Genomic DNA, 25,482 nt, shown 5'->3' with positions numbered 1-25,482 from the left:
AGTGCCTTGATTGCCTTCCCGTTGTGGGCCTGAATTGGAGATGGGCTCCAAATGATCATACTTGGCTGGGATTGTTTTAACCAAAAAGACCCATGTTCAGGCCCATTTCATATTCTTGGCAATCCTTAATTCAAAGGGTGTCGCCAATGTAGAGGTTTCTTTTTGGGGCTTACAATACATCTATGTACTTAGTATAGGAACTGGATCCTCTCCTAAGTTCAAAATGGAATTATCATGAGCAGCCCATCCAAATTGTTTAAACTTGATCCAACGGCTGCAATTATTATAACTTTTAAAGGGACCTCCTGTTTGGAGTCGTTAGGTCAAATTTCAATGGCCTGAATAGCTGCTCAGGAGGATCCCCATTCCGAGATTAGGAGAGGATCCAGTTCCCTTAGTATAATCACCAATTAGAGGTTATATATTATCTAATCAAAGTTTTAAATATCAATTTTCACAAAATGTCAACAACTTAATTTACAGATGTATTGACAAATATTTCGATATCGGCGGATATTTCGAGGAGATATTTTGGTGTTTATTTCAATCACCATCTAGAAGGTTATTTATAAAGTTGATTTTGCTATAATACTGTACATGTATTTAATACAATTACAATCTCGATGGTCAAATATAAAGTTATGTTGTAATGACATCTAATGATTTATATTTAACCGTCAATGGATGATTATATATAATACTTCAATATACCATATCAAATTTCTTCTTTTTAAGGTACTAATACAATATGCAATAAAAAAAGGTAAGTGTTATTGGCACTCCAAAAATCTCATTCTACACTCCCATAAGTGTATTTTTCTTTCTAAATATATAAAGTTTAAAGAGTAGAATAAGAATTTTAGAAGTGTCAATAACAATTCTCAAAAAAAAAAATATTAATACAATATTCAAACTGCCAAGTGTTCGGGCCTCGACTGGTTAATAATAATAACAATTGCGCTCAATTCTTTGTTCCTCGGATATCGCTTGTATACAAATATAAATTAATTAAGATCAACCCACTGCAGTAGTTAGTATAGTTTTTTGTTTGTACCTGACTGGAGGAGAATTTACTCAGTGTTGGTTAGATGATGGAGCATGGGTTTTAACTACTGTTTGGAGGCAATGTAGTGCATGTCTTTGATAGCTGCTCTCTAGACAATCTAGTGGTTAGAGTGAGAATGACTAGCAACAAACGTTTTCTTATAACACTGACGCCAGTCAATCAATTAGCATTAAGTGCAAGTGTTACTCACTGTACACGGACTTGGCACAAGAGACTAAGGTCATCTGAACTTAAAAGTCTCAGGTTGCTTCAGGAGCCAGAAATGGTACATGGGTTAATGCGCATGGAAGAATCCAATTGGTATATGCATGGCGTATATCTTGCTTGTGATCTAAATGCCCCTTTCGTTATTTGATTAAAGCTGATGTTTGAATGTTAGAAGGTGATACTTCGTCTTGGTCCAGGACTTGGAGAGCTTTAGGAGCTTTATGTTCATAAGGTTGGAACATAGGGTATTCGATGAGTTCATCAGGATAGCAAGGCTGCACGTTCGGGATTTTGAAATTACTTTTAGCAGATGTGGAGGCATACGAAGATTAAAATCTTTTAAAGTACATGTTTTGATTGCTAAGATCATTGTAGAAATTTGTTGCAAGAAAACGGGTCTAAATTCACATTTAAAAGAATTCGATACACATTACATTTTTTTATTCGTCTTAGAACAAGAGTTTTGCTTGTAGAACTCCTGCACTTTGCAGTAATGTTTACAAGAATCTGTCAACCAAAAGGCTCAAAATAAAAATAGTTTGTTGTCTCCTAGAAACTCCACTGTGAGTTCTCCGATACGTATTTGGAACTAACAAGGTGGAAGGTCTTTGGGTGGAGGCATGACAGAGTGATCAGTGTCTTTCCCATTTTCCACCACAAATGCAGTCTTCAGACCCCAGCTTGTATGCAGCTCCAAATGACAGTGCATGAACCACACCCCTGAATTGTTCAAGTACCGTCATATGATCAGTAAAGTATCTTAAAACAAGCCAATAACTTGCTTAACTAGTAAATATAAATTTTAACATATAATGCTGTTTGGTTATGTTGATGTGTTTACCTGGATTATCAGCCCGGAACCTTATGGCAGTCCAACCGCCGGTGGGAACTCCCACTGTGTTTCTCTCAGGGGGGTCGACCAAGTTAAAGGTAGCCGGGTCCTTTTTCGGGTCAAAGTTCCCAATTCCAGAGCCAACAATAAAGAAATTGTAACCATGAAGGTGGAAGGGATGGGACTCCACTGTGAGAAGATTGGTGTCTTGTAGCACCAACTCTACTGTTGAATTGAAGGCAATCTTGCTAAGCCGGGTGCCTTGTTTCGTTCCAAGGTTGGCTGTGAGTGGAGCACCTGTGAAATTGAAAGACGTTGGCGGGCGGTCGGGAAAATCTGTGGTAAATACTCCCTTGGTGTTGAAAAAATGAGCTTGAAGCAGCCCAATTTTCGGCATCACAAAAGTGATATTGTTTAAGGAAGCAGTGAGCTGTGTTCCATTCAGACAAGTAGGGCAAGGGTTGATTCCTAAACCAATCGTATAAAAGAGATGTCGATCAACTTTGAGAGGTACATTGGCTGGGAACTGTGCTGTGTTTAGACTTTTTAGCTTGTCATCGTAGTTTAATGCGAAGGCGGTGTTATTGAGTGCCGGAAGTTGAGGAAGGACTGGCTGTACAGAATTCGGGATGCCTTTATATTGTAGTATTGCAGTGGCAGTTTTGTTGTCAACTGAAACGGGTGCATCCATAAATGGCCTGGCAGCCATGAAATATCTGCCCGGTGCTTGGGTTGCTTGAACCAGAACATTCGTAGTCTGGCCTGGTGCTATTAGTATTGCTTGAGTTGTAAATGGTTTGGTGTAGACTGCGTCAATTTCTACCACTGTCAAATTGTGGCCAGCAATGGCGAAGAATAGCTCATCATTGAGTGCAGCATTGATGATTCGAAGAAGGTATGTCTTTCCTTGTTCAACCTCCAATGCATAGGTATCTGAGATTGCATATAAACCAAGAATTATATATACGTATCATCTCAAATATCTAGGGTCAAAGAATTCCTCTATCGAAGGCGCTGGCTTACGTTTTTCAGAACATGGAAACAGCGGCCCAGGTTTCCCATTGATGGTGTGTGCATCCGACATATTTGGTGGCAATCCCAGTTTGTTTCCTTGTTTAACAACCTCTTCGACGTCGTTATTCCACCATTCTCCTGCACCATTTACAAGAAACAATGCCATTAATTTCGGCATAAACTCTGAATGTCTTTCAGCATGTATTTCAAATTCTTCTAGCTGCGCTAACTCACCTAAAACAATGTTAGCTTCCCTGTAGGGCTGAGGAAATGGAAATCCGGCTCCTTGTTTCGGCATGATGACAATGGCTCCATAAACAGTAGCTCGTAGCCAAAAGATGTGAGCATGCCACCAAAGTGTTCCTCTTTGGGCTGTTATAGTAATATTATAGGTGTAGCTGTGCCCTGTCATGATAGGACATTGTGTAATGTAGGCAGGCCCATCCGCCCACCCATTGCGATATTGCTTCAGTCCATGCCTGCAAAATTCCATCAAAAATTAATTTTACTTTCTGAAAACCCAAATTGTCATGTTAATTTCATGCTGGGATAATAAGATAAATGTTCCTACCAATGAATTGACATGTTATATTTTGCATGGTTGGTGACATTAACGACAAGTGTATCTCCTTCTCTAGCATAAACTGTAGGTCCTGGGAACATCCCATTTACTGTAACAATTGGCTTCGAATGGCACAACCTGCTCACGTTGATCACTTTAACCTGGAAATAAATGTACGTACAAATTAGCAAACAGATAAATAATCTAGACTATAGTATGCATTCTAAGGCTGCCAGTATGAATTGCTCACATCGAATTGGTACGTCTTTATAGCAGCTTCGCCCGGAGTTAAAAAGAACCCGACAAAGTATATGAACAGAAGTGCAGAACCCCAGCAGAAAGTGATGGTTCTTGCCATTTTCAAGACCGAATTGTTCGAATAGAATTGCAAGTTTGTAGGGGATGAGACATGATAGAAGGTCAGTGTAATGGTTTTATAAGGCTGGCCAAAGCTTAACATAAATTAAGCATTAGGTAGACTGTACATACAGGTTTCATATGAAAGCTTTGAAGCAAAAAAGTGAAAGGGACTTTGAAGAGGGAAACGGAGTTGCTGAAGAACTTAATTAATCTTGTATTTTTATTGTTTGGAAAAGTACGGGTATTAAACAAAGGGAGCTATGTGTATCCAAACAAGGCTCTCTCAGCTTTAACGTAAAGAAAAATTGTTGGTTTCAGGTGTGTATTTCTTGTTAATTGTTAATATATTTCTTGTTTGGAAATGTATTACCAGTTTATATTGATTTCCTAACATGATTTAGTGTTCCGTATTTAGAGTTGATTAGAAAGATCCAACAGAATCCCCTCTCCCGATTCTTTTGGTGAGGATCTGAGAATCCGTAAATCGCATATGTTCATCATATATCGTGTCATCAGTATTTATCAAGTACTGTTTGTATTTAATTTTAAATAAAAATATTTAAAATAATTTTTAACCGTACGATGTACGATGAACGGATATAATTCACGGATTCTCGGAATTCTCACAAAGAGGATCTGGCGAGAATCTGGATTCTAGAACAATAATCATATGAAGGTTTAATTCTACCTAAATAGAAATTTTTTTCTCATTCTACCACCTAACGTGTTATGTTGTTAAACTGTTAGTTAATTGCATTTGTTATTTTAATATAAATCAAACCATAAAGTGTACGTAGGTGGTCAACATTTAAATCTTTTAGTTTGAAAGTGAACAAGCACAATAATTTTCCAATTTTTCACAAAGGATGTAAAATTTTATTTCTTTATTTAAGAATTTCAACTCCTTAACAAGGGAAACAAGGTTAAAATTATACATATTAATTTAAGAATTTAAACTTCTTAATGAGCGAAGCAGGCTTGCTTCGAAGCTTTGGAATCAATTGTTTATACAATATTTGGTTGTTCTACGGCTTATTGAGGACAAAAGCTTGCAATACCATCTAAAAATGGTAACTGGTCACCATATAGTTAGGTGCCTAGTTGTTTGGTGGGAACAATTTGAACATTTCACCCTATTTTTCTTGGGTTGGGTCACCCCTAAGCTCAAAAAACTACAAAAAAAAGAAAAGAAAATTGTAGTTCATTCTTATGAAAAGTACTGGATCCGCTCATGTTTTGACCATCTTGTCCTCACTTTATTTATTTTTTTATAGTTTTCATAACCTGTAATCCAAATGATATTTTGGGCATTTCGAAATGTTTCACCAAATTAAGTGTTGACTATCCCACATTGGTGGGGAAAAAGAAAAATATGGATTTAAATATGATTACTTCACTCTAATTAATATCGAGTCCTTTTGTGAGAAAACATCATACCTGACGGATTGGACAGGAAGTAATGACCAAGTTGGGAACAGTATTAGTGTCATTGTCGAGCCTCCCGGATCTGTCGATCTAAAATTCCAACATAGTATCAGAGTCAGGTTACAGACCCGTGCAAGCCAAAGACTTGTCACCAGAAAGTGTGGGCTTGGAAACAAGCTTGGACTCTTAACATAGAGTCAATCTTTGAGTTCTTAAGAAGCACTTCCTGAAAAGAGTGAAAACAAGTTTTAAGATTACGCAAGCCAGTCACACACAACTACATAATTGCCACCTTACGTCGCGTGATGCCTTGAGTTGAGTATCGTGGTTCTTAGGCTGCAACGGTGAACTGTTCTGGTTCCCATGATAAGAAGCTTGAGTTCTTAAGAAACTACTCCTTTTACCGCTAAATCAGGAAGGAAGAAGTGGTTGTAACTTTGAAAAAATGAAGCATAGAAAAGTAGTGGGCCCAGATGATATACCAATCGAAGTGTGGAAAGTCTTGGGAGAGACAGGTATAGCATGGCTCACAGACCTTTTCAATAGGATTTTGAAAACGAAGAAGATGCCAAATGAGTAGCGAAAGAGCACTTTGGTGCCTATCTACAAAAATAAGGGCGACATACAAAATTGCATGAACTATAGGGGTATTAAGCTAATGAGTCATACAATGAAGCTCTGGGGGAGAGTCATTGAGCATAGATTGAGGCAAGAGACACGGGTTTCGGACAACCAATTCGGGTTTTTGCCAGGGCGCTCAACCATGGAGGCAATCTATCTCTTACGAAGATTGATGGAAATATATAAAGATGAGAAAAATGATTTACACATGGTCTTTATAGATTTGAAAAAAGCGTATGATAGGGTCCTAAAAGACATTCTTTTGAGAATTTTAGAGAAGACAAGAATATGAGTAGCATATATTCAAGCTATAAAGGATATGTATGATGGAGCAAAGACTGCCATAAGAACTCATGAAGGATAAACCGAAAGCTTCCCCATAACTGTAGGGTTACATTAATGCTCATCCTTAAGTCCTTACCTTTTTGCATTGGTAATGTATGAGTTAACGAGACATATTCAAGATGATATTCCTTGGTGTATGCTTTTCGCGGACGATATAGTGTTGATAGATGAAACTCAAGAAGGGGTAAATGCGAAGCTTAACCTTTGGAGATAAGTGTTGGAATCTAAAAGTCTTCGCCTAAGCCGATCAAAGACAGAATATATGGAGTGCAAGTTAAGTGCAAATGGAGGCCAAAATGAGTTAGGGGCTAGGATCGGAGATCAGGAAGTACCAAAGAGCGACCACTTTCGTTACCTAGGATCTATCTTGCAAAAGAACGGAGAATTAGATGGAGACCTCAACCATAGAATACAGGTTGGATGGACGAAGTGGAAGAGTGCATCCGGCATGTTGTGTGACCGCCGTATGCCACTGAAAACTCAAGGGAAAATTTTATAGGACGGCAATAAGGCCAGCGATGCTGTATGGCATAGAATGTTGGGCGGTGAAGCATCAACACATACATAAAATGGGTGTAGCGGAGATGAGGATGCTTCGTGGAATGTGTAGGCATACGAGAAAGGATAAGATTAGGAATGAGGATATTTGAGGTAAAGTAGGAGTAGCCGAAATTAAAGGAAATATGAGAGAAAATCGGTTACGGTGGTTTAGACATGTGCAAAGAAGGCCTACTGACGCTCCAGTTAGAAGAAGCGACTACGAGACAGAGGTCTAAGGCCAAAGGGGTAAAGGAAGACCTAGGAAAACTTTGGAAGAGACTCTAAGAAAAGACTTAGAGTATTTGGATCTAACGGAGGACATGACACAAAACCGAGTGTAATGACGTTCTAGGATTTATATAGCTGACCCACTTAGTGAGAAAATGTTTTGTTGTTGTTGTTGTTTGACACATCACTTATTCTAACAATTTAAAAATTTAGCAATTTAAACTACAAATTTAATCTAACTAGCATTATCTTCATCAATTCTATAATAGGAATGTATTTTTAATTGTAATTACCATTGGCAGAAACAAAAGGAATGTATTTTTAATTTTAAGTATTCTTTATCAATTCTATATATTTATCGTAACAAATGGAATCTATTCACAATAACAAAAGGAGTTACATTTCAACGCAGTTATTGTCGTTTGTTTCGAGGATCGTCGAAAAAGTTGCAACAAGTGAAATTGAGAGTTCTTATTTTGTGACAAAGACGAAAGTTTTCAAGCTTTGGGATTTGAGTGTTTTGAGTTTGAGAAATGGAGGAGGGGAAGAGCCGGGTACTGATAATCGGAGTAACAGGGAATCTGGGTCACCATTTGGCCCAAGCCGCCCTCCAATTCTCTCACCCAACATTCGCTCTCGTCAGACCCTCCACCTTCTCCGATCCCCACAAGTCTCATAAGTTTCACTCTCTCTCCAGTGCCGGCGTCACCCTCCTCCAAGTCTCTCTCTCTCTCTCTCTCTCTCTCTCTCTCTCTCTCTCTCTCAACTTTTCTCTTAAAGCTGGAACAATATTTAAGAAAAATGTTTATTTTTATGTGTTTCAGGGTTCGCTGGAAGACGAAGACAGCCTAATGGAAGCGGTGAAGCAAGTGGATGTGGTAATTTGTGCTGTTTCAGCCAAACAGGTCCTCCATCAGAAGCTCCTTATCCAAGTTATCAAACAAGCTGGCTGCATCAAGGTTTGGCACCCTTCCGTTTTTTAGTGATTGTCTCCTTGGGATTGCTTTTGGAACGCTTTCTGATAACCGAAAATGCTTTTGAGTTATGCAAGTATTAAGTAATTTCTAGAGAAGCACATGAAATCCTTAGAAGCACTCGAATTTTTAATTAAATTTAAATGTGCCTGTAATAAACTATTGAAGTGTTTATGAACATAAAGTAATTCCTACAGAATTACTAGTTTGGGATTACTTCTAAGATGATTAAAAACGCTTTCAATAACCAAAAGTGTTTTTAGCCATGTATGGTTGGAAAAATTTGAAGGGTTTTGAGTTAGGTAAGCATTGGTACAGCTTTTTGAAAGAAGAACCTATCAATTGCTTCCTCGCAAAATGAATCCAAAAGCATTTTCAGGGAGCACATAAATTTTTCTAAAAATTTTGTTGTGCTTAGCAAAAGCGCTTATGAATAGAAATTTTTTATACAAAAAATTGGCTGGCTGAAGTTCATTTGCTTTTCTTTTCTTTTTTTGAGCTCCCTACTCAGAGGTTTATTCCCTCAGAATTTGGATTGGACCCAGATAAAACGAGAATATCAGGCATGGACCACAACTTCTATGAGCAGAAAGCTGAGATTAGGCGTTTTGTGGAAACCAGTGGCATTCCATATACTTACATTTCCTGCAATTTCTACATGAGCTATTTGCTTCCTCAGCTTGTTCAGCCAGGCCTCAAGGTCCCTCCAAGGGACAAAGTCACAATTTTCGGAGACGGGAATACTAAAGGTTAATCTAGGGGTTCTGGGTTAGCAAGAATGTGTTTTGATCATCTGCCGCCGCTGCTGTTGCTAATGATGATGAGCATTGTGGTTTGGTTTGCAGGTGTTTTTGTTAAGGAAAGTGATGTTGCTGCATTCACTATCAGAGCATTGGATGATCCACGAACCTTGAATAAGGTGGTGTACTTAAGGCCGCAAGGGAATGTTTACTCAATGAATGAACTTGTTGAGACTTGGGAGAGTAAGATTGAGAAGAAGCTTGACAAGGTATTTGTATCAGAAGAAGAGCTTCTTGAGAGAGTTAAAGGTAATTTTTCTAGTTTATATTATTTGGTATTCAAACTGATTGCTAGGTGGACTTAATGAAGCATATATGACATTTCTTTTGAGGTTAGGGATAAAAAAAATCCAAAATAGAGGAAAATAAATGGCTGAGACTAAAGTGCAATTCATTGCCAAACATACAGAAATCAGATGATCTGATCACCAATTAATCTCGTAAGTTTTTAGATTGTGGTTGGAGTTTGTCCAATATCTCAGTGTCATTTTTCTACACATCAAGCTTGGGAATTTGGACAAGATTGAATTGTTTCAAGCACCTATAAAATCAAAAGAGCCATTTGTTTCAAAGATTGAATTGTTTGTGACTTTGAAACAAGGATGCTATAAGCCTAGCAACAAGGATGCTAACATGGTTGTGACTTTGTTCTTTGTCATTATTAGTTTGTTTTGGGTTTTATAAGTGAGAAGTAAAATCAAAAGAACAATTACACCAAGCAACTTTTAACCTGGCAAAAAGAGATGGACATGAAATGAAGAATGTATGCACAAGATTGATGTGGTCCAACAAATTCTTTTGTATGTCCAGGAGATATTTTCTTTACTACTTGAAATATAACACGTACAAGACACAGGGAGCTATTTGTAAGATCGGTGGATCATGAGATTCGCTATTATTTTTTCATAGAGAACAGAGAGATTTGTGTTAAAGATCGTATGGTCTCTGAACTTTTTGCCAATTCATGATCAGCCATGAGTAATCTTTGTTGAATGTTTACAATCAAAATCATTGTTCATCTTTAGCTTGGATTTGGGTCACAAATACACTGTTAGGTTGAAGCTTTGTTACCACGAATATAGAAGAGTGTACAGGAAAATCCAAGAGACTGATGTTTCAAAAAGTGCAAGAAAAAGATAAAAGCTTCAAAGTAAATTCCCAAGTTGAAAAGTTTTTGAGAAGAATTTTTTTTGGTTGCCTTGTAAGAACAACTAAATAAACAATTTAAGCTTTAGGTTGCAGGCTGAAGCTGGTTTGAATAATTATTTTGCTCCAGTGTTATTGTGAACACGAATTTTCCTTGAAACAAGAAACAAGAATACGTGTACAAAATAATATTTTGTTTGATGATTTTGGGGTTACGATCTCTCTCAAATTTGGTCCTCTGATTCTATCTTCGTAGGGTGTAGGTTTGTGGATGAGTTGTTGATCCAAAGGGCCGTCGGGGCTTGATCTAAGGATGAACAGTTGATGAACGGATGAACACTTTCTTCAAGGGCCGTCGGGGCTTGATCTTGAATAATGGTTGTGTGGATTTCTTCAAGGGCTTTTGGGCTTGATCTTGAAGGTTGATGGATGAGTGGATCTTCAAGGGCTTTTGGGCTTAATCTTGAAGAACGATTGGATGTGTGGATTTGTTGAGGTTGTTGATCCAAAGGGCCGTTGGGGCTTGAGCTTAGGATGAACGGATGAACACTTTCTTCAAGGGCCGTCGGGGCTTGATCTTGGAGGAGGATTTGATGAAGAACAAAGAGTGCTTTCTTGATCCTTCGGGATTTTCTTGAGAGCTTTAGAACTCTAAGGCTTCAAGGTTTTGGTGTGTGGAGAAATGTATTTGTGAATTGGTTGATGCTTGATACCTTGATGGAGAAGCCTATTTATAGGCTTTGAGAATGAATCACCACCACAAAATATTTTTTTCTTTTCCAAGCACCATTGCCTAATTTTCCCACTTAATGCAATATTGAAATTGAAGTGGTGTAACTTATTGCCTAATTTCCCACTTAATACCATTTAAAACTTGAAGTGGTGTAATTTATTGCCTAATTTCCCACTTAATACCATTTTAAACTTGAAGTGGTGTAACTTATGGCTTAATTTCTCACTTAACACCATTTTAAACTTGAAATGTGTATGCTTTGTCATTGCCCAAATGAGAAAAACTTGCTTTGATCCGTAATGGATTGAAGTATGCTTGCCTTGTCATTGCCCAACATGAGAAGAAAAACTTGTTTAATCCTTCAAGGGTATTTCTCCCTATTTTGTTGAGTCACACGCCACGTGTATAATTTGTACAACACGTGGCGTATGCCATGTATGCCTTGACACGTCAAAACTTTAATGCATTGGTGAACATTTGTTTTACTGAAATTTCGATGTCTACAAATGCCCCCACTTCAAGGCGCGTCGTAGACATGTGCTTGACACGTGTAGAAGATGCGTTTTGAAGTCCCTTAATGTAGATGTCAACCCAAGGGCCGTCGAGGCTTGATCTTGAATTGGGCTGGAAATTTCTTCAAGGGCCATTGAGGCTTGATCTTGAGTTCGACTGGAAGATTTTCTGGTTTCCTCCAATCGTTGATTTTTCGCAGGCTTACTCTTGAACTGGGTGCAGGATTATTTTGGTCTCCTCCACTCGTTGATTTTCCTTTGTGCTACTCTTAAACTGGGCAGCAGGATTCTTTTGGTCTCTTCCGAAGGTCTGAGCTTACTCCTTTTTTTCTGTTTCTTTGTTCAATCTCTCCAATTCGTATTGAAGAGGGTTAGAGGATAGCTCAGCATATGCAGTTGCAGCTTGTCTCCATATGCTTCAATGTATCATTTTCACTTGCCTTACTTGCTCCCATTTGCAGAAGTGGTATTTCCTTATGCAGGTTTAGCATCTTCTCTTGTAGTATTTGTTCCTGATGCAGGAGTTGAATGCAAACCTTGCATTTGAATGGACCATCACTTCTTGGTGGCAGCGCAAGTTTGAGTGGAGGTTCCGACATATTGCTTTCTCTGTCCTTGTCTTGGCAGGTGAGAACAAGGGCAAAGGAAAAGATAGGGGAAAAGCATGATATGAGATACCTTTGCTTTCGCCCTTGATGATATGAGATACTTTTGCCTTGGTGTCATTTGTTTGCAAGGGCATTCCCGGAGGGGAAGAAAACTGAGCATTTTGAGATGCTTTGCTGGGAGTGTACTCTCGGAGGTGAGGAAGAGTTGGGCATTTTTTTTTTTGTTTGCAGGTCTGCCTTGCCATAAAAGATGAAGGTCGACATATATAGGGATTTCCCAATAGCAAGTGGTGGTACTGTTCTTTTACCCTTGTCGACAAACGTTTTTGATCCCGCAAATCCGGCTTTTTGAAATAGTGACGACTCTTCGATCTTTGAATACGCCTCTTTGATTTCTGAACGACGCCTCTTCGATTTCTGAACGAGCGCCTCTTTTGACAAAGCTGCACGCGTTTTCTGAAAAGCAGAGAAAGCGCCACCGAACTTTGCGCTTGTCGGCTAAAGATGTGTAGCTGCGATGATGACCTCCACGTGATCTTTTGACAAAGTGGCACCCGTGTTCTGAAAAGCTGAGAAAGCGTCGCCAACTTACGCCGGAAAACCCAGCTTTTGAGATTTGCAGAGCGATGTCTCTTCACTTTTTGAATAAGCGACCCTTCGATTTCTGAACCAACGTCTCTTTCATTTCTGAGCAAGCGCCTCTTCGATTTTATAGAGGTATTGATCACCTCTAACATGCACACTTTGAAGGTTGCTCATTCCTGAAAATCATCTCCGACCTTTTGAGTTTAACTCCATCCACCCATCTCTTTTAACACCTTTGAAAAAATGGCTAACCCATCGAACCTTAGCTTAGAATTGAGTCTCAGCAGTGATCCGGTTGCGCCGCGTCAAGGTAATGTATGGTGCCCGTCTTTCTTATCTTCTAACGGTCCTCTTACAGGTGAAGACTCAGTGATGCAGAATGCAACAACAGCTACAATAGTAGCTAGGAACCTACTCACACCAAAAGATAGTAGGCTGCTTTCAGGACGGTCCGATGAGTTGGCCGTTCAAGAGTCCCTCGCTCTCAGTGTTCAGTGTGCGAGCTCTGTGTCCAACATGGGTCAACGCCTGCTTGCTCGGTCTCGTCAAGTGGAATCATTGATGGCAGAGGTGGAAGATCTTAAGCAGGAGATTAAACAGCTTAAGTACGAGAATAGAAGTTTGCATGTGCTTGCAAATAACTATTCGTCGGGCATGAAGAGGAAGCTTGATGAGATGCAAGAATCTCAAGGTCGAATGCAAAGCGACCGTCAAAGGCTTGCGTCTTTCTTCCAGAGGCACATTTTTCCTGGGTCATCGAGCGTTCCGCCAAGTATTGAGGCCTCGAATGCTCTATCTCCGATGTCTCTTGCTCCGATGCCTTCTGCTCCGATGCCTCCTGCTCCGAGAGTGTTGCCACGTAGTGGGGCTTCACGTACACATCCTTTGTGAAAGCTTCATCTTTTTTTTTTTTTTTTTTTTTTTTTTTTTTTTTTGTACACACTTGTAATTTCTCGGAGATCAATGTACATGCTTTATTTTATTCAGTGTATTGTGCTAAATACAGATAAAACATATACATCACCAAGATGTGTTTTTTTCCTTTTTTTTTATTTTTTTATTTTGATGATGTGACTGTACTTGAAGTTTTGAAGTTTCAAGTTGCCTACGTACCCTTGGTTGAGGAGGGATCAAGTCATGACGTAGTTCAAATGAGTGATGGTTTTTTTTTTTTTGATGATTTTGCCGTACACAGTTTATGCTCTTGCGGGCCAGGAGCGTTTGGTGCCGTTTGCTTTAGGGGTAGTAGCGCTTCAAAAATCTGCTGTTGATGGGGCCGATCTTCAACCCGTCTTCTGCCATGATTAAGTAGGCGCCATTGGTGTAGATCTCTTGTATTACGTAGGGTCCATCCCACTTTGATGTGAACTTGCTTTTTGTCTTATGAGTTGTAATGATAGGCCTACGCAATGCCAGCACGAGATCTCCGGCTTGGAAAGACCTTGGGCGGACTTTCTTGTTGAATGCCTTGGATAACCGTGCTTGGTAGCATTCCAAGTGTTGTTGAGCTTCGAGCCTTCTCTCATCCAGCGCTTCCAACTCCTGAAGGCGTAACTTTGCATTTTCTTCATCAGTCAAGCCTTCTTGTATAGCCATCCTTAGTGAGGGAATTTGACTTTCGAGCGGTAGAACAGCTTCTACGCCATATACAAGAGAATAAGGTGTAGCTTGGGTAGGAGTCCTATGTGTAGTCCTATATGCCCAAAGTGCTTCACTTATTCTTTCATGCCAATCTCTCTTTGTTCGGCCGATTACCTTTTTCAGGAGGTTGCACAGCGTCTTGTTGAATGCTTCCGCGAGGCCGTTGGCCGGAGCATGATACATGGAAGACTTGTGCTGCTTGAACTTGTATTTGTCACAAAGCTCGTCCACGAGTCGGTTGGAGAACTGCTTTCCGTTGTCAGTGATAATGTAGCGAGGCACCCCATATCGGTGGATGATATGCTCCTTGATGAAACGAACAACAGTTTCCTTTTTTACTTCCCTTAAAGGGATGGCTTCAGCCCACTTGGAGAAGTAATCTGTTGCAGCTAGGATGTAAGCTTCCCCTGCAGATGACTTTGGCGTAATTGGTCCTACAACGTCCAATCCCCATGCGTCGAACGGCCATGAAGCAACTGTAGGGTGTAATGGTTCAGGCGGTTGATGTATGAAGTTGGCGTGGAATTGGCAGGCTTGGCACCTTTTGGCGTGTTCCAGGCAGTCCTTCACCATGCTCGGCCAGTAGTAACCCATTCTTTTAAGCCGGAAATGTAGCTTTGGTCCAGACTGATGTGCCCCACACACACCTGAATGTGCTTCTTCCATGGCTAGATTAACTTCTTCCTCACCTAGGCATCTCAGGAGCACTCCTTCAAAAGAGCGTCGATAGAGTGTTCCTTTGTAGTAAAGGAAGCGAGGTGCTCGTCGACGTATTTCGGAACGGTGTCTGAGATCATCAGGAAGCTTTCCGTGCTCTAAGTAGTCGATCAGCGGCTGTCTCCACTCTTCAGCATCAACTGGAAGTACTGAGATGACATTTGTATCATCTAGTGACATTTCATTAACGAGCGGAATCACCCATCTTTGGCAAACTGGCACGTCTGCAACTTCATCTTTTCTTAGTGTCATACTCGAGGCTAGATTGGCGAGAGCGTCTGCCATTTGATTTTCCTTTCTTGGCACATGTTCCAGTGTCACAGCTTCGAACTTTTGTAGCAGTTGGGTCGCTAGCCGGAAGTATGGGACGAGATCATCTTTCCTCACCTCATATTCAGTTAAGAGTTGATTGATTATGAGCTTGGAATCGCCATATACCTCAAGAGCTGTGATTTCCATGTTGATCGCCATTTGGAGCCCGATGATCAATGCTTGGTACTCAGCAACATTGTTGGAGCATAGCTCATTCAGTTGGAAGGAGTAAGGTAGTATTTGCTTTTGTGGCGACATGAATACTACTCCTGCCCCCGCTCCGTCTGCTCGTGCGGATCCGTCGAAGAACATCGTCCATGTTGGGAAGATGTCGATGTAGAACACCTCCTCGTCAGGCAAGTCGTCTGAGATTTTCCAATCAGCCGGGATTGGATGATCGGCAAGGAAGTCTGCTAGCGCTTGTCCCTTGACGGCTTTAGCTGGGACGTAGATGATCTCATATTGATTAAGAAGCAAAGCCCATTTAGCGAGTCGCCCTGTCAAGACTGGCTTAGTCATAACGTATTTGACAGGGTCGGCTTTAGCAACCAAGTGGATGGTGTAAGCATGCATGTAATGTCTGAGTTTCTGAATGGCAAACACCAAAGCGAGGCACATCTTTTCTATTGGGGAATAGTTCAACTCAGCGCCGGTGAGAGTTCGACTGAGGTAGTAAAGTGCTCCTTCTTTTTGGGATTCATTCTTTTGCGCCAAGAGTGCTCCGATTGAACTTTCCTGAGCAGCAATATACAATATGAGTGGTTTCCCGGGCACAGGTGCCCCCAGGACAGGTGGACTTGACAAATATTTCTTTATGCTTTCAAAAGCATTATGGCATGCTTTGTCCCATACGAATGGAACATCTTTCTTCATAAGGTGACTAAACGGTTGACAACGCCCTGCGAGGTTGGAGATGAAGCGTCTGATGAAGGCTAGCCGTCCTTGTAGACTTTTCAGCTCGTGCAGGTTTCTTGGCTCGGGCATGCTTTGAATGGCCTTGATCTTTGATTAGTCTACTTCAATACCACGGTGCTTGACGATGAAGCCGAGGAATTTTCCAGAGGTGACGTCAAACGCACATTTTAACGGGTTCATCTTGAGGTTGTATTTTCGCAACCTTTCGAACACTATTCGCAGATCCTTCAAGTGGTCTGATCTTTTCTTCGTCTTAACCACCACATCATCTACGTAACATTCTACGTTTTTGTGTAGCATGTCATTGAAGATTTTCTGCATTGCGCGTTGATACGTAGCTCCAGCGTTCTTTAGACCAAAGGGCATCACCTTGTAGCAGTAGATACCTTTTGGAGTACGAAAGGCTGTTAGTTCCTCGTCTTCGAGGGCCATGCGAATTTGATTGTACCCAGAAGAGCCATCCATGAATGATAATGCCTCATGGCCAGTGGTTGCATCCACCATGATTTCAATGATTGGCAAGGGGAAGTCGTCCTTTGGGCAAGCATCGTTGAGGTCCCGGAAGTCTACGCAAACACGTATTTGTCCTGATTTCTTGAGGACAATGACGATGTTGGAGATCCATTTGGGGTATTGCACTTCTCGAATAAAGCCTGCTTCGATTAGCTTGTCGATCTCGACCTCGATTTGTGGGATAAGCTCAGATCGATAGCGTCTTTGAGTTTGCTTTATCGGTCGTGTTCCAGGCCTGACCGCAAGATGATGAACAGCGATGATAGGGTCCAGGCCGGGCATTTCTTTGTAGGTCCAGGCAAAGACGTCTTTGTACTCTAACAACAGCTGATAATACTCCTCTATCTCATCTGTACTTAATAATGCACTTACGAAGATAGGTTTTGGTTCCTTGCCTGTACCTAAGTTGAGTTCCTTGAGATCATCGACCGTGGCTTGCCCCCCATCTTCGAGCTGTGGTGGTGCAGCAGTGACATCTTCCTCGGGGATTTCGTCTTCTTCACCTTCTTGAACCGTGATGTGGAAAACATCTTGGATCTCCTCTTCAGTGCTGTCTTCTCGGGCTTGTTGGCATAAAGATTGTCTGGTGTTCTGGGAGAGGCGTTCCTTGCAATCTTCATAGGAAGGAGCCTTGACCGAGTAATTGAAGAAGTCTTCTGGGAAGAGGTCGCACATTGTGATGGGGATGGACGATCTTTGTGTCGAAATTTCATTATCTCCAGCACTTTCACATTGTTCTGGAGGTTGACAAGAGCTGTTTTGCCCTATTTTCGACTGGTAAACTTGTGGACAAGATGGTTGCTGCTTGTCCAATTTCGTCGAAGCGACCTTCGAACTGCTTTCCTCACAATCTTCATAGCAAGGAGCCTTGATCGAGTAATTGAAGACGTCTTCGAGGAAGAAAAGATCCCGCATGAGCGATCTTTGTGTTGTAATTTCATCATCCTCAACATTTTCATGTAGCTTTGAAGGTTGACGGTAGCTGCTTTGCCCCCTTTCCGATTGGTGCACTTGTGGAGAAGACATATGTTTCTCGTGCAGTTTCTTCGGAGTGACATGAGTCCATCCTTCAATTTCACTTGACTTGGAGCATGCCCCCAACAGTCGAGGTGAAGACTTTGAGTCGAAAGAGCCAGAAGTGACATCTTTCTTAAGGATTTCATCTTCAGTGCCGTTCTCTTGGGTTTGTTGGCATGAAGATTTGCCAGTGTGGATGATGATGCGCCTCCTTACCTTCAGTGGTCCTTTTGTGTCGACCTCTAGGATTGCTTGGCGCTTCATCCTTGAAGGAATCAAGCTTCGAACGTCGCCTTTTTCTGCTAACCCATTGAACCTTTCTTCCTTTGGTGTTGTCTTCCTCTTCCCAAAAGGTTTCTCATTATTTTCAAATCTTTCCGAAGCTGATCGTCGCAGAGGATAGATGGTTGTGTTGCTTTGTTTCTTAGGCTTTAACAACCTTTTAAAAACAGAGCTTTGTGATGTTGGCGCGCTAAGCCTCTTGAAGACAGAGGTTCGGCCTTGATTACCAATGCGATTAAGCACTGAAATTCTGGAGCTTGAATGGCTCATCCTATCGAAGACCGACGTCCGAGGGGCGGGTTTAGGCTCTTTTTGGTCTTGTTCAATGCTCACGCTGATGTGTTGAGCGCTAGCTTTCTTCACTTTGCTTGAAATCTTCACGGGTGCATTTGGTGTGAAGCCAAGTCCGGCTTTGTTGTTGTCAACTCCGTAACCATGCTCCTTCAACTTCTTTTGAGTTTTGGTGAGGTTACGTTCTTTGTCATTGACAGTGTTTGAAACCTTCTTTCCAGCCGCCTCAGAAGAAGCGAAGTCGTACCCGGCCTTTGACATGAGTTTGTAGGCGTTTGGGTCGAATCCTTCCTCGGTCCTCTTGGTTGGAAGAAAGCTTGATTCCACCTTCTTTGGTAGAGCTTTTATGAAGCCTTGTGGTAGTCTTGCGGCCTTAGCACCCCCTAACTGTGTCAGAGGCAAAACTGCATTCGTCTTGAGCAACTTCACATTATCCGTGTGCCACTGTGTGTCGACTTTTCTTGTTCCAGTTTCGAATGGAGATTGACCATTCTTTCTTCTTGACATCGGGATATACCGGAATATGGGTGCGTTTGGTCCTTCTGACGGCATCCTACTCCTTTTGGTTGTTGCAGGTTTAGCAAACTCGTCATCATCTTTGCTTGAAGATGGCACGGCCTGCTCTTTTTGCTTTTTAGGCATGGCTTGCCACTCCTGCTTTTTAGGTGCTGCTTTGCCCGTGGATTTGATCTCTTCCGGAAGAGCTTCGGGTACCATGTCTTCGTCCATGTAGAACTTGGCGTCTGCAAAGTGTGATTCGGCTTCGGTGAATGGCTTAGTGTCACCTTGGATCACCTTCACTCCTTCTCGGTAAAATTTTAGGCATTGGTGAAGGGTGGACGGCACTACCCCATTTGCGTGGATCCAAGGTCTTCCTAAGAGCAAGCTGTAAGAAGTTCTTGCATCAATCACGTGGAATATCGTGCTTGATTTGAGCTCACCAATGGTCATCTCTACTCGGATCGTGCCCATCGCCCTTTGTCCTCCTTGGTTAAAACCCTGGATCAGCAGACGGCTCAGGGATAGCTCATTCACCTTGATGCCGATTATGGTCATTGTTGATTTCGGCATGATGTTTATGGCCGACCCACCATCCACAAGCATGCGGTTGACTTTGTATTCCCTTACGTACCCTGAGACGAAGAGAGGACGGTTGTGAGGCTTTGATCCCAGCAGTAGGTCTTCGTCAGTGAAGTTAATTGTGTCATGGGTGGCACAACATGTGGCACATTCATGTGGCTGAAGCTTCGAGCCTTCGTCGTTACTTTCTCGCACTTCGTGGTCGTCGGGACCTGCCAGGACTGCTGCTAGTGCTCTTCGTATCTTTTTTGGCAATGGTAGCGCTTCCTCGATGCTAAAGTGTGTTGGTAGACCTTCTTCGGGTGTGAGGGTCTTTTCTACCTCAGTGGCGATAGCTTTGCCTTTTGAGGGCTTTTCTATTTCTACTTCAACCATGTGACAGGCCACAGTAGTGCACTGTTGGAAAAAGTCATTCGGGAAGTATTCACGCAAGGAAACGGGAATGCGTGGCTCCTGCTCCATAGGTTCCCCAGCATATGTTGTCTTATCATGCTTTATGCTTCTTTTAGGCTTCGCATTGTTGCGGCCGTGGTGATTTCTTCTTTGTTCCACCTTTGGCTGTATGACTCGTGGTCTTGGTTTCTTTGTCTTTTTGTAGGTTACCAATATCCATCCTTCTTCATCATCAGCATGTGCATCTTGGTCGCTTCTCTCCAGTGATGGTTGTGTAGGAGGTGCCGTGCAACTTGAGCATTCACGGGAACGGTCAGGTGTCGTTTGGAGAGGCACAGGATTAAACGATCCAAACGCAATTGTAGTGGTATGCGTTGCGGCCGTGTCTTCAAGGTCGAGCTCAATTTGCCCTTGTTGTGCTAGCTTCATGATGAGTTCTTTAAGAACGAAGCACTTGCCAACAGGATGGCTCACAATACGATGGTACTTGCAGTACCTAGGATCGTTTGTGCGATTCATTTCTTCAGGACGCTTGCATTCGGGTAGCTCAATCACCTTTTTTTCCAGCAAGTCATCTAACATGGCAGCCATGTCAGAGTCAGGAAAAGGGTACGTTTTCTGTTCCAACTCTCTCAAAGTGCTCTTGTATCTGTCTTGGATGCGAGAAGGCTCACTTGTCTTTATCTCCTTCCCTTTCTTCTTGGAGGAGATCTTGATGGGCGCTGAGGAGGTCTTGATGGGTGCTGAGGAAGTCTTGACGGGGGTAATGTTGACGGTGAAAGCTTCCTTAGCGGGTTTCTTCCCAGTCTTGTCTATATTTGGGGCGAATACTTTATCCTTATTGAAGTTACTAATCGGCTCCTTTTTCCCGTGATTAGCGATACTCAGCTCCATGTCGTGGGAGCGAGTTGCTAGCTCTTCGAATGTTCTTGGTTTTATGCCTTGGAGGATGTAATGTAACCCCCAGTGCATGCCTTGAACGCACATCTCAATGGCAGAGGTTTCAGAAAGCCGATCTTTGCAATCCAGACTTAAGGAGCGCCATCTATTTATGTAGTCGACGACAGGTTCATCTCTCCACTGTTTCGTACTGGTCAGCTCTAGCATGCTTACAGTACGACGAGTGCTGTAGAAACGGTTGAGAAATTCCCTTTCTAGCTGGTCCCAACTGTTGATAGACTCAGGTTCGAGGTCAGTGTACCAGTCAAAAGCGTTACTTTTCAGCGAACGCACGAACTGTTTGACGAGGTAGTCTCCCTCTGTCCCAGCATTGTTGCAAGTTTCAATGAAATGGGCGACATGTTGCTTCGGGTTGCCTTTTCCATCGAACTGCATGAACTTTGGGGGCTGATAACCCCTTGGCATTTTCAAAGCATCAATCTTCTTGGAGTAAGGCTTTGAGTACAGTACGGAGTCATGTGAGCTTCCTTCGTACTGTGTCTTGATAGTGTTTGCGATCAACTCCTGTAGCTGCTGGATAGAGAGAGATCCCATGAATACCGTTGCTTGGTCTAGCTTCGGCTTCTCTTCAACTTTCTCCGCTGGTGGCTCCTCTTCTTCGTCGTCTTCTTTCTTTAATAGGCCAACATCTGGGTCGACTTTCACGTCGGGCAGCGCATCTAGTTGGCTGACAAGTGCGGCAATCTGCAAGTCCTTCTCTTCCACAGTCCGTGTGAGCTTTGCGATTGCTTCATTCATCTGAGCTAGCTGCTCCTCGATTGAAGTTGCTCCAGTGGTCATGACTTGCATGGTTGTACTGCCGCTCGAATCAGCGTCGGAGAGTAGGGACTCTGAGTATTTCCTCGGGCTTTCTCCCCTTGATGCCCTTAGCGAGGCTAGGGTGATCACAGGCTCGTACCTCAGGTGCTCTTGTTCCTTTGACAGAGTTAATGCAGGGGCGGAAGCCGCGGCAAAAAGAGCTCTTGCTTTACTTCGGGTTGTGATGCCCGAAATACCACCACTTGCGGCGATGATGTTCTTGTTCTTTGCTTTGATTGCAGGAACAGCTTGATCCTTTCTTGATGCCATTTGCGTTTTTTTTCGATGATTTGAGGATAGAGATGAGAGGTTGAGAGGTCCCACCGGGCGTGCCAAATTTGTGAACACGAATTTTCCTTGAAACAAGAAACAAGAATACGTGTACAAAATAATATTTTGTTTGATGATTTTGGGGTTACGATCTCTCTCAAATTTGGTCCTCTGATTCTATCTTCGTAGGGTGTAGGTTTGTGGATGAGTTGTTGATCCAAAGGGCCGTCGGGGCTTGATCTAAGGATGAACAGTTGATGAACGGATGAACACTTTCTTCAAGGGCCGTCGGGGCTTGATCTTGAATAATGGTTGTGTGGATTTCTTCAAGGGCTTTTGGGCTTGATCTTGAAGGTTGATGGATGAGTGGATCTTCAAGGGCTTTTGGGCTTAATCTTGAAGAACGATTGGATGTGTGGATTTGTTGAGGTTGTTGATCCAAAGGGCCGTTGGGGCTTGAGCTTAGGATGAACGGATGAACACTTTCTTCAAGGGCCGTCGGGGCTTGATCTTGGAGGAGGATTTGATGAAGAACAAAGAGTGCTTTCTTGATCCTTCGGGATTTTCTTGAGAGCTTTAGAACTCTAAGGCTTCAAGGTTTTGGTGTGTGGAGAAATGTATTTGTGAATTGGTTGATGCTTGATACCTTGATGGAGAAGCCTATTTATAGGCTTTGAGAATGAATCACCACCACAAAATATTTTTTTCTTTTCCAAGCACCATTGCCTAATTTTCCCACTTAATGCAATATTGAAATTGAAGTGGTGTAACTTATTGCCTAATTTCCCACTTAATACCATTTAAAACTTGAAGTGGTGTAATTTATTGCCTAATTTCCCACTTAATACCATTTTAAACTTGAAGTGGTGTAACTTATGGCTTAATTTCTCACTTAACACCATTTTAAACTTGAAATGTGTATGCTTTGTCATTGCCCAAATGAGAAAAACTTGCTTTGATCCGTAATGGATTGAAGTATGTTTGCCTTGTCATTGCCCAACATGAGAAGAAAAACTTGTTTAATCCTTCAAGGGTATTTCTCCCTATTTTGTTGAGTCACACGCCACGTGTATAATTTGTACAACACGTGGCGTATGCCATGTATGCCTTGACACGTCAAAACTTTAATGCATTGGTGAACATTTGTTTTACTGAAATTTCGATGTCTACAGTTATTCAACCATAATCTGCTTGACAGTTTGATGTACCACTGGATGGCCAGCTGACATGGCTGCCACCTAGTCTCCTGATGTGGCAGCCATTTTTGTTCTCTTTGATTATTAGTCCATCTCTCTTGTTGTGACGGCAAGCTCAATCATGTGCTCTGCTCTTTTATCGTTTTCAGTAGAGCTTTGTTTGAATCATGTATAAATCGTTTAAACTTATTTGTTCCTCATTTTGTTATCTAGTTCTGTACTAACAAAATGTAGCTTGTTGCATCGCAGAGACACCATATCCTGACAACATGGAGATGGTGTTCATATATTCTGCTTTCATAAAGGGAGATCAAACTTACTTTGATATTGAGTCATCTGGTGGTGTAGATGGGACAAAACTGTATCCGCAGCAGAAATTCACGACAATCAGTCAATATTTAGACACCCTTTTGTAAGAGCTTTTTGTTTTTCCTTCAGTTTTGTAGGCTGAACTGGTTTTTAAATGTTTGATGAAGTAGATTTCAATTCAACAACTTTGGCAATGGACTTGTTTGGATGCAAATATTTAGATACAGGAAAATGTAGGAATGATACCAAAATTGTTCATGTTTTTACACATGTACGGGAGTAGCACCGTTGATTCTCATGGCTTCCAAAGTTAAATGAAACTAGGTTTTCTTCCCCATTTTCTTGGTCGTTTCTTTTTATTTTCGTTTCAGACATGTAAATGGGCAAGGAATTCGTAGTTGGGAACTATGTTTTGTTGGTTGATCATACGATTTTGCAACTTATGAAATTATTTGTTGATTAATTCAAATTTGGGTGCACAGCGGAGTGAGCAAGCTTCTCGTTAGAGTTTGTTAGGTGACTCGATTCATAGTTGGGCAGGTTTGTCACAGCATGTGCCTTATCTAAAGGCTTATCTTCACCTGAACATTGTTCATCTAAAATTTGCAATCCTATCACTTGGAAGTCAGGTATGTCACAGCAGGTCCAACTGTTATTTTCACTCGTGCTGGTGTTACCTAGTCTGTCCTAGTCAATGTTGGTTAAAAATCTAACGGTTAAAATGTTCGGAGTTTTTCATTCGCTGGAGCACCATAAAATATCTTTGCATTTAATTATGTAGGTTTGGTGTACGACACTATAAAGCTCGTCAATTTCAGAAAAACAAATGTGTTCTTTAGCCACCCCATACTGTATGCACAATGTCGTTTTTAGAGGGATTTGGACAAGCCAAGGAACAAGTTCAGATTCCTTTTTAGAAGGTTGAAAACACTGGAGCAACCACCCCTTCTAGGAATCCTCCACAACCAAGAACCTTCCTGGTCAGGTGTTGATTCTCACATCTCTGTTATAACTAAATTCGAACCTGATAAGGAATTTATTGAGCTGGACTATCTTAACGAAGAAAATACTGCCAAAAGAGAATGTTTGAAAAGACACCGTCAAGAAATGCAAGCTTTTTTAAAAAAGGATCATCTTCGATTCATGAAAGAAAAAATAAAAATTAACGTAAGATTCTTTACCTCGTATAAATGGTGTGCCAAAAAATGGAAGTTCCCTATATATGCTAACTGTATAAGTTTCATTGAAAATCAGTTTAGAACTTATACCACTAGAGAAGGGAAAGAAGAAAGGGCAATTCACCCACCAAGAAAGGCAATTCAAGAAAATAAAAAGAGAACCACCTATCCCATTGCCTCTTCGTATAAGGAAGTGCCTGAAATAACTCAAGATATCAAGTGACTACCACTGCCCTGTACAATGGAGTTTCTAAACGAACTACTCGATTCAAGGAATTGGAAACCTAGAACATCAAGTTGGAAAAGGACAGCCTGTACTTCCTTTGATAGTAAGAACATAGATAATAAACTCAGGCAAGCCATGTTTAAACCAACATACCTTCCTGACCTAAAAAATTACAAGTTAGGGAAAGCCTTGATTGAAGAAAATGATTTTGTGGATGCCCTAGCCAAGAGATTAAATTCTATGAAAATCGAGACCCTAAAGTTTCAGTAATTAGTGAAGCTGACCTCTCAGATTTAGAGGAACAATTCACCGTAACGAGTTATGAACCATGACTCAATAAGATAAAATTTGGGAAAAATATTCAGACAACAGCCCCAACAAAAAATTATTATCCTAGGCCCTCACTAGTCGATCTGCAGTTTGAGGAAAATGATATGGGAGAAAGAGTTTAATACGATGGAAGATCAATTGTTGAATGGAGCATCGATGGGGCAAACTGAATACCAAATAGTCAATACCATGAGACATATGATGATGTTCACATCAGCCAATGGATTAAATAACAACACTGATAGAGGAACTACTCAAGCCATAGTCGCATGGTTTATAGGACAACATAGAAGATGGTGGGATAGCAAAAATTTTCAGCTACAAGCATAGTGGGAGAAAATAATGGTGAGCCTGTCTTACAAGAAGATGCTGTCAATATTCTGATCTACACCATTACCCTCCATTTTGCTAGAACTACTGATCTCTAACAAGATCAGTCTAGAGAACTTCTGATGAATCTTCAATTTCCAGTTTTGTCTCATTTTAGATGGTACAA

At 41.4% G+C, this 25,482-nt stretch overlaps 2 protein-coding genes across 2 annotated transcripts; one reads left to right on the top strand and one right to left on the bottom strand.

The window, feature by feature from the left end:
• Positions 1-1,667: 1,667 nt before the first annotated feature.
• LOC103967001 (laccase-11-like) lies at positions 1,668-4,066 on the bottom strand. Its single transcript, XM_009380245.3, has 6 exons — positions 3,932-4,066; positions 3,691-3,842; positions 3,354-3,598; positions 3,129-3,257; positions 2,115-3,038; positions 1,668-1,993 (listed from the first exon to the last, which is right to left on the bottom strand). Exons 1-6 carry the CDS (start codon positions 4,037-4,039, stop codon positions 1,863-1,865), a joined length of 1,689 nt encoding a protein of 562 aa, XP_009378520.2. The 5' UTR covers positions 4,040-4,066; the 3' UTR covers positions 1,668-1,862.
• Positions 4,067-7,587: 3,521 nt separating this feature from the next.
• LOC103967002 (probable pinoresinol-lariciresinol reductase 3) lies at positions 7,588-23,589 on the top strand. The gene is made up of 5 exons (XM_009380247.3): positions 7,588-7,919; positions 8,025-8,159; positions 8,686-8,923; positions 9,020-9,223; positions 23,193-23,589. Exons 1-5 carry the CDS (start codon positions 7,734-7,736, stop codon positions 23,357-23,359), a joined length of 930 nt encoding a protein of 309 aa, XP_009378522.2. The 5' UTR covers positions 7,588-7,733; the 3' UTR covers positions 23,360-23,589.
• Positions 23,590-25,482: the final 1,893 nt, after the last annotated feature.

The sequence above is a fragment of a genome, unplaced genomic scaffold (genome assembly GCF_019419815.1).
Source record: "Pyrus x bretschneideri cultivar Hongxiangsu unplaced genomic scaffold, Pyrus_bretschneideri_v1 Contig16, whole genome shotgun sequence".
Lineage (NCBI taxonomy): Eukaryota > Viridiplantae > Streptophyta > Magnoliopsida > Rosales > Rosaceae > Pyrus > Pyrus x bretschneideri.
Note: the sequence above shows the minus strand (reverse complement) of the source record. Positions and strands in the feature narration are given on the sequence as shown.

Coding starts and splice junctions, on each gene's coding strand:
- LOC103967001 (XM_009380245.3), bottom strand. CDS start 4,039: ATGGCAAGAACCATCACTTTCTGCTGGGGTTCTGCACTTCTGTTCATA. Junction 3,843..3,931: donor TAAAGACGTACCAATTCGAT/GTGAGCAATTCA, acceptor ATTTATTTCCAG/GTTAAAGTGATCAACGTGAG. Junction 3,258..3,353: donor GGAAGCTAACATTGTTTTAG/GTGAGTTAGCGC, acceptor TAAATGGTGCAG/GAGAATGGTGGAATAACGAC.
- LOC103967002 (XM_009380247.3), top strand. CDS start 7,734: ATGGAGGAGGGGAAGAGCCGGGTACTGATAATCGGAGTAACAGGGAAT. Junction 7,920..8,024: donor CCGGCGTCACCCTCCTCCAA/GTCTCTCTCTCT, acceptor TATGTGTTTCAG/GGTTCGCTGGAAGACGAAGA. Junction 9,224..23,192: donor GCTTCTTGAGAGAGTTAAAG/GTAATTTTTCTA, acceptor GTTGCATCGCAG/AGACACCATATCCTGACAAC.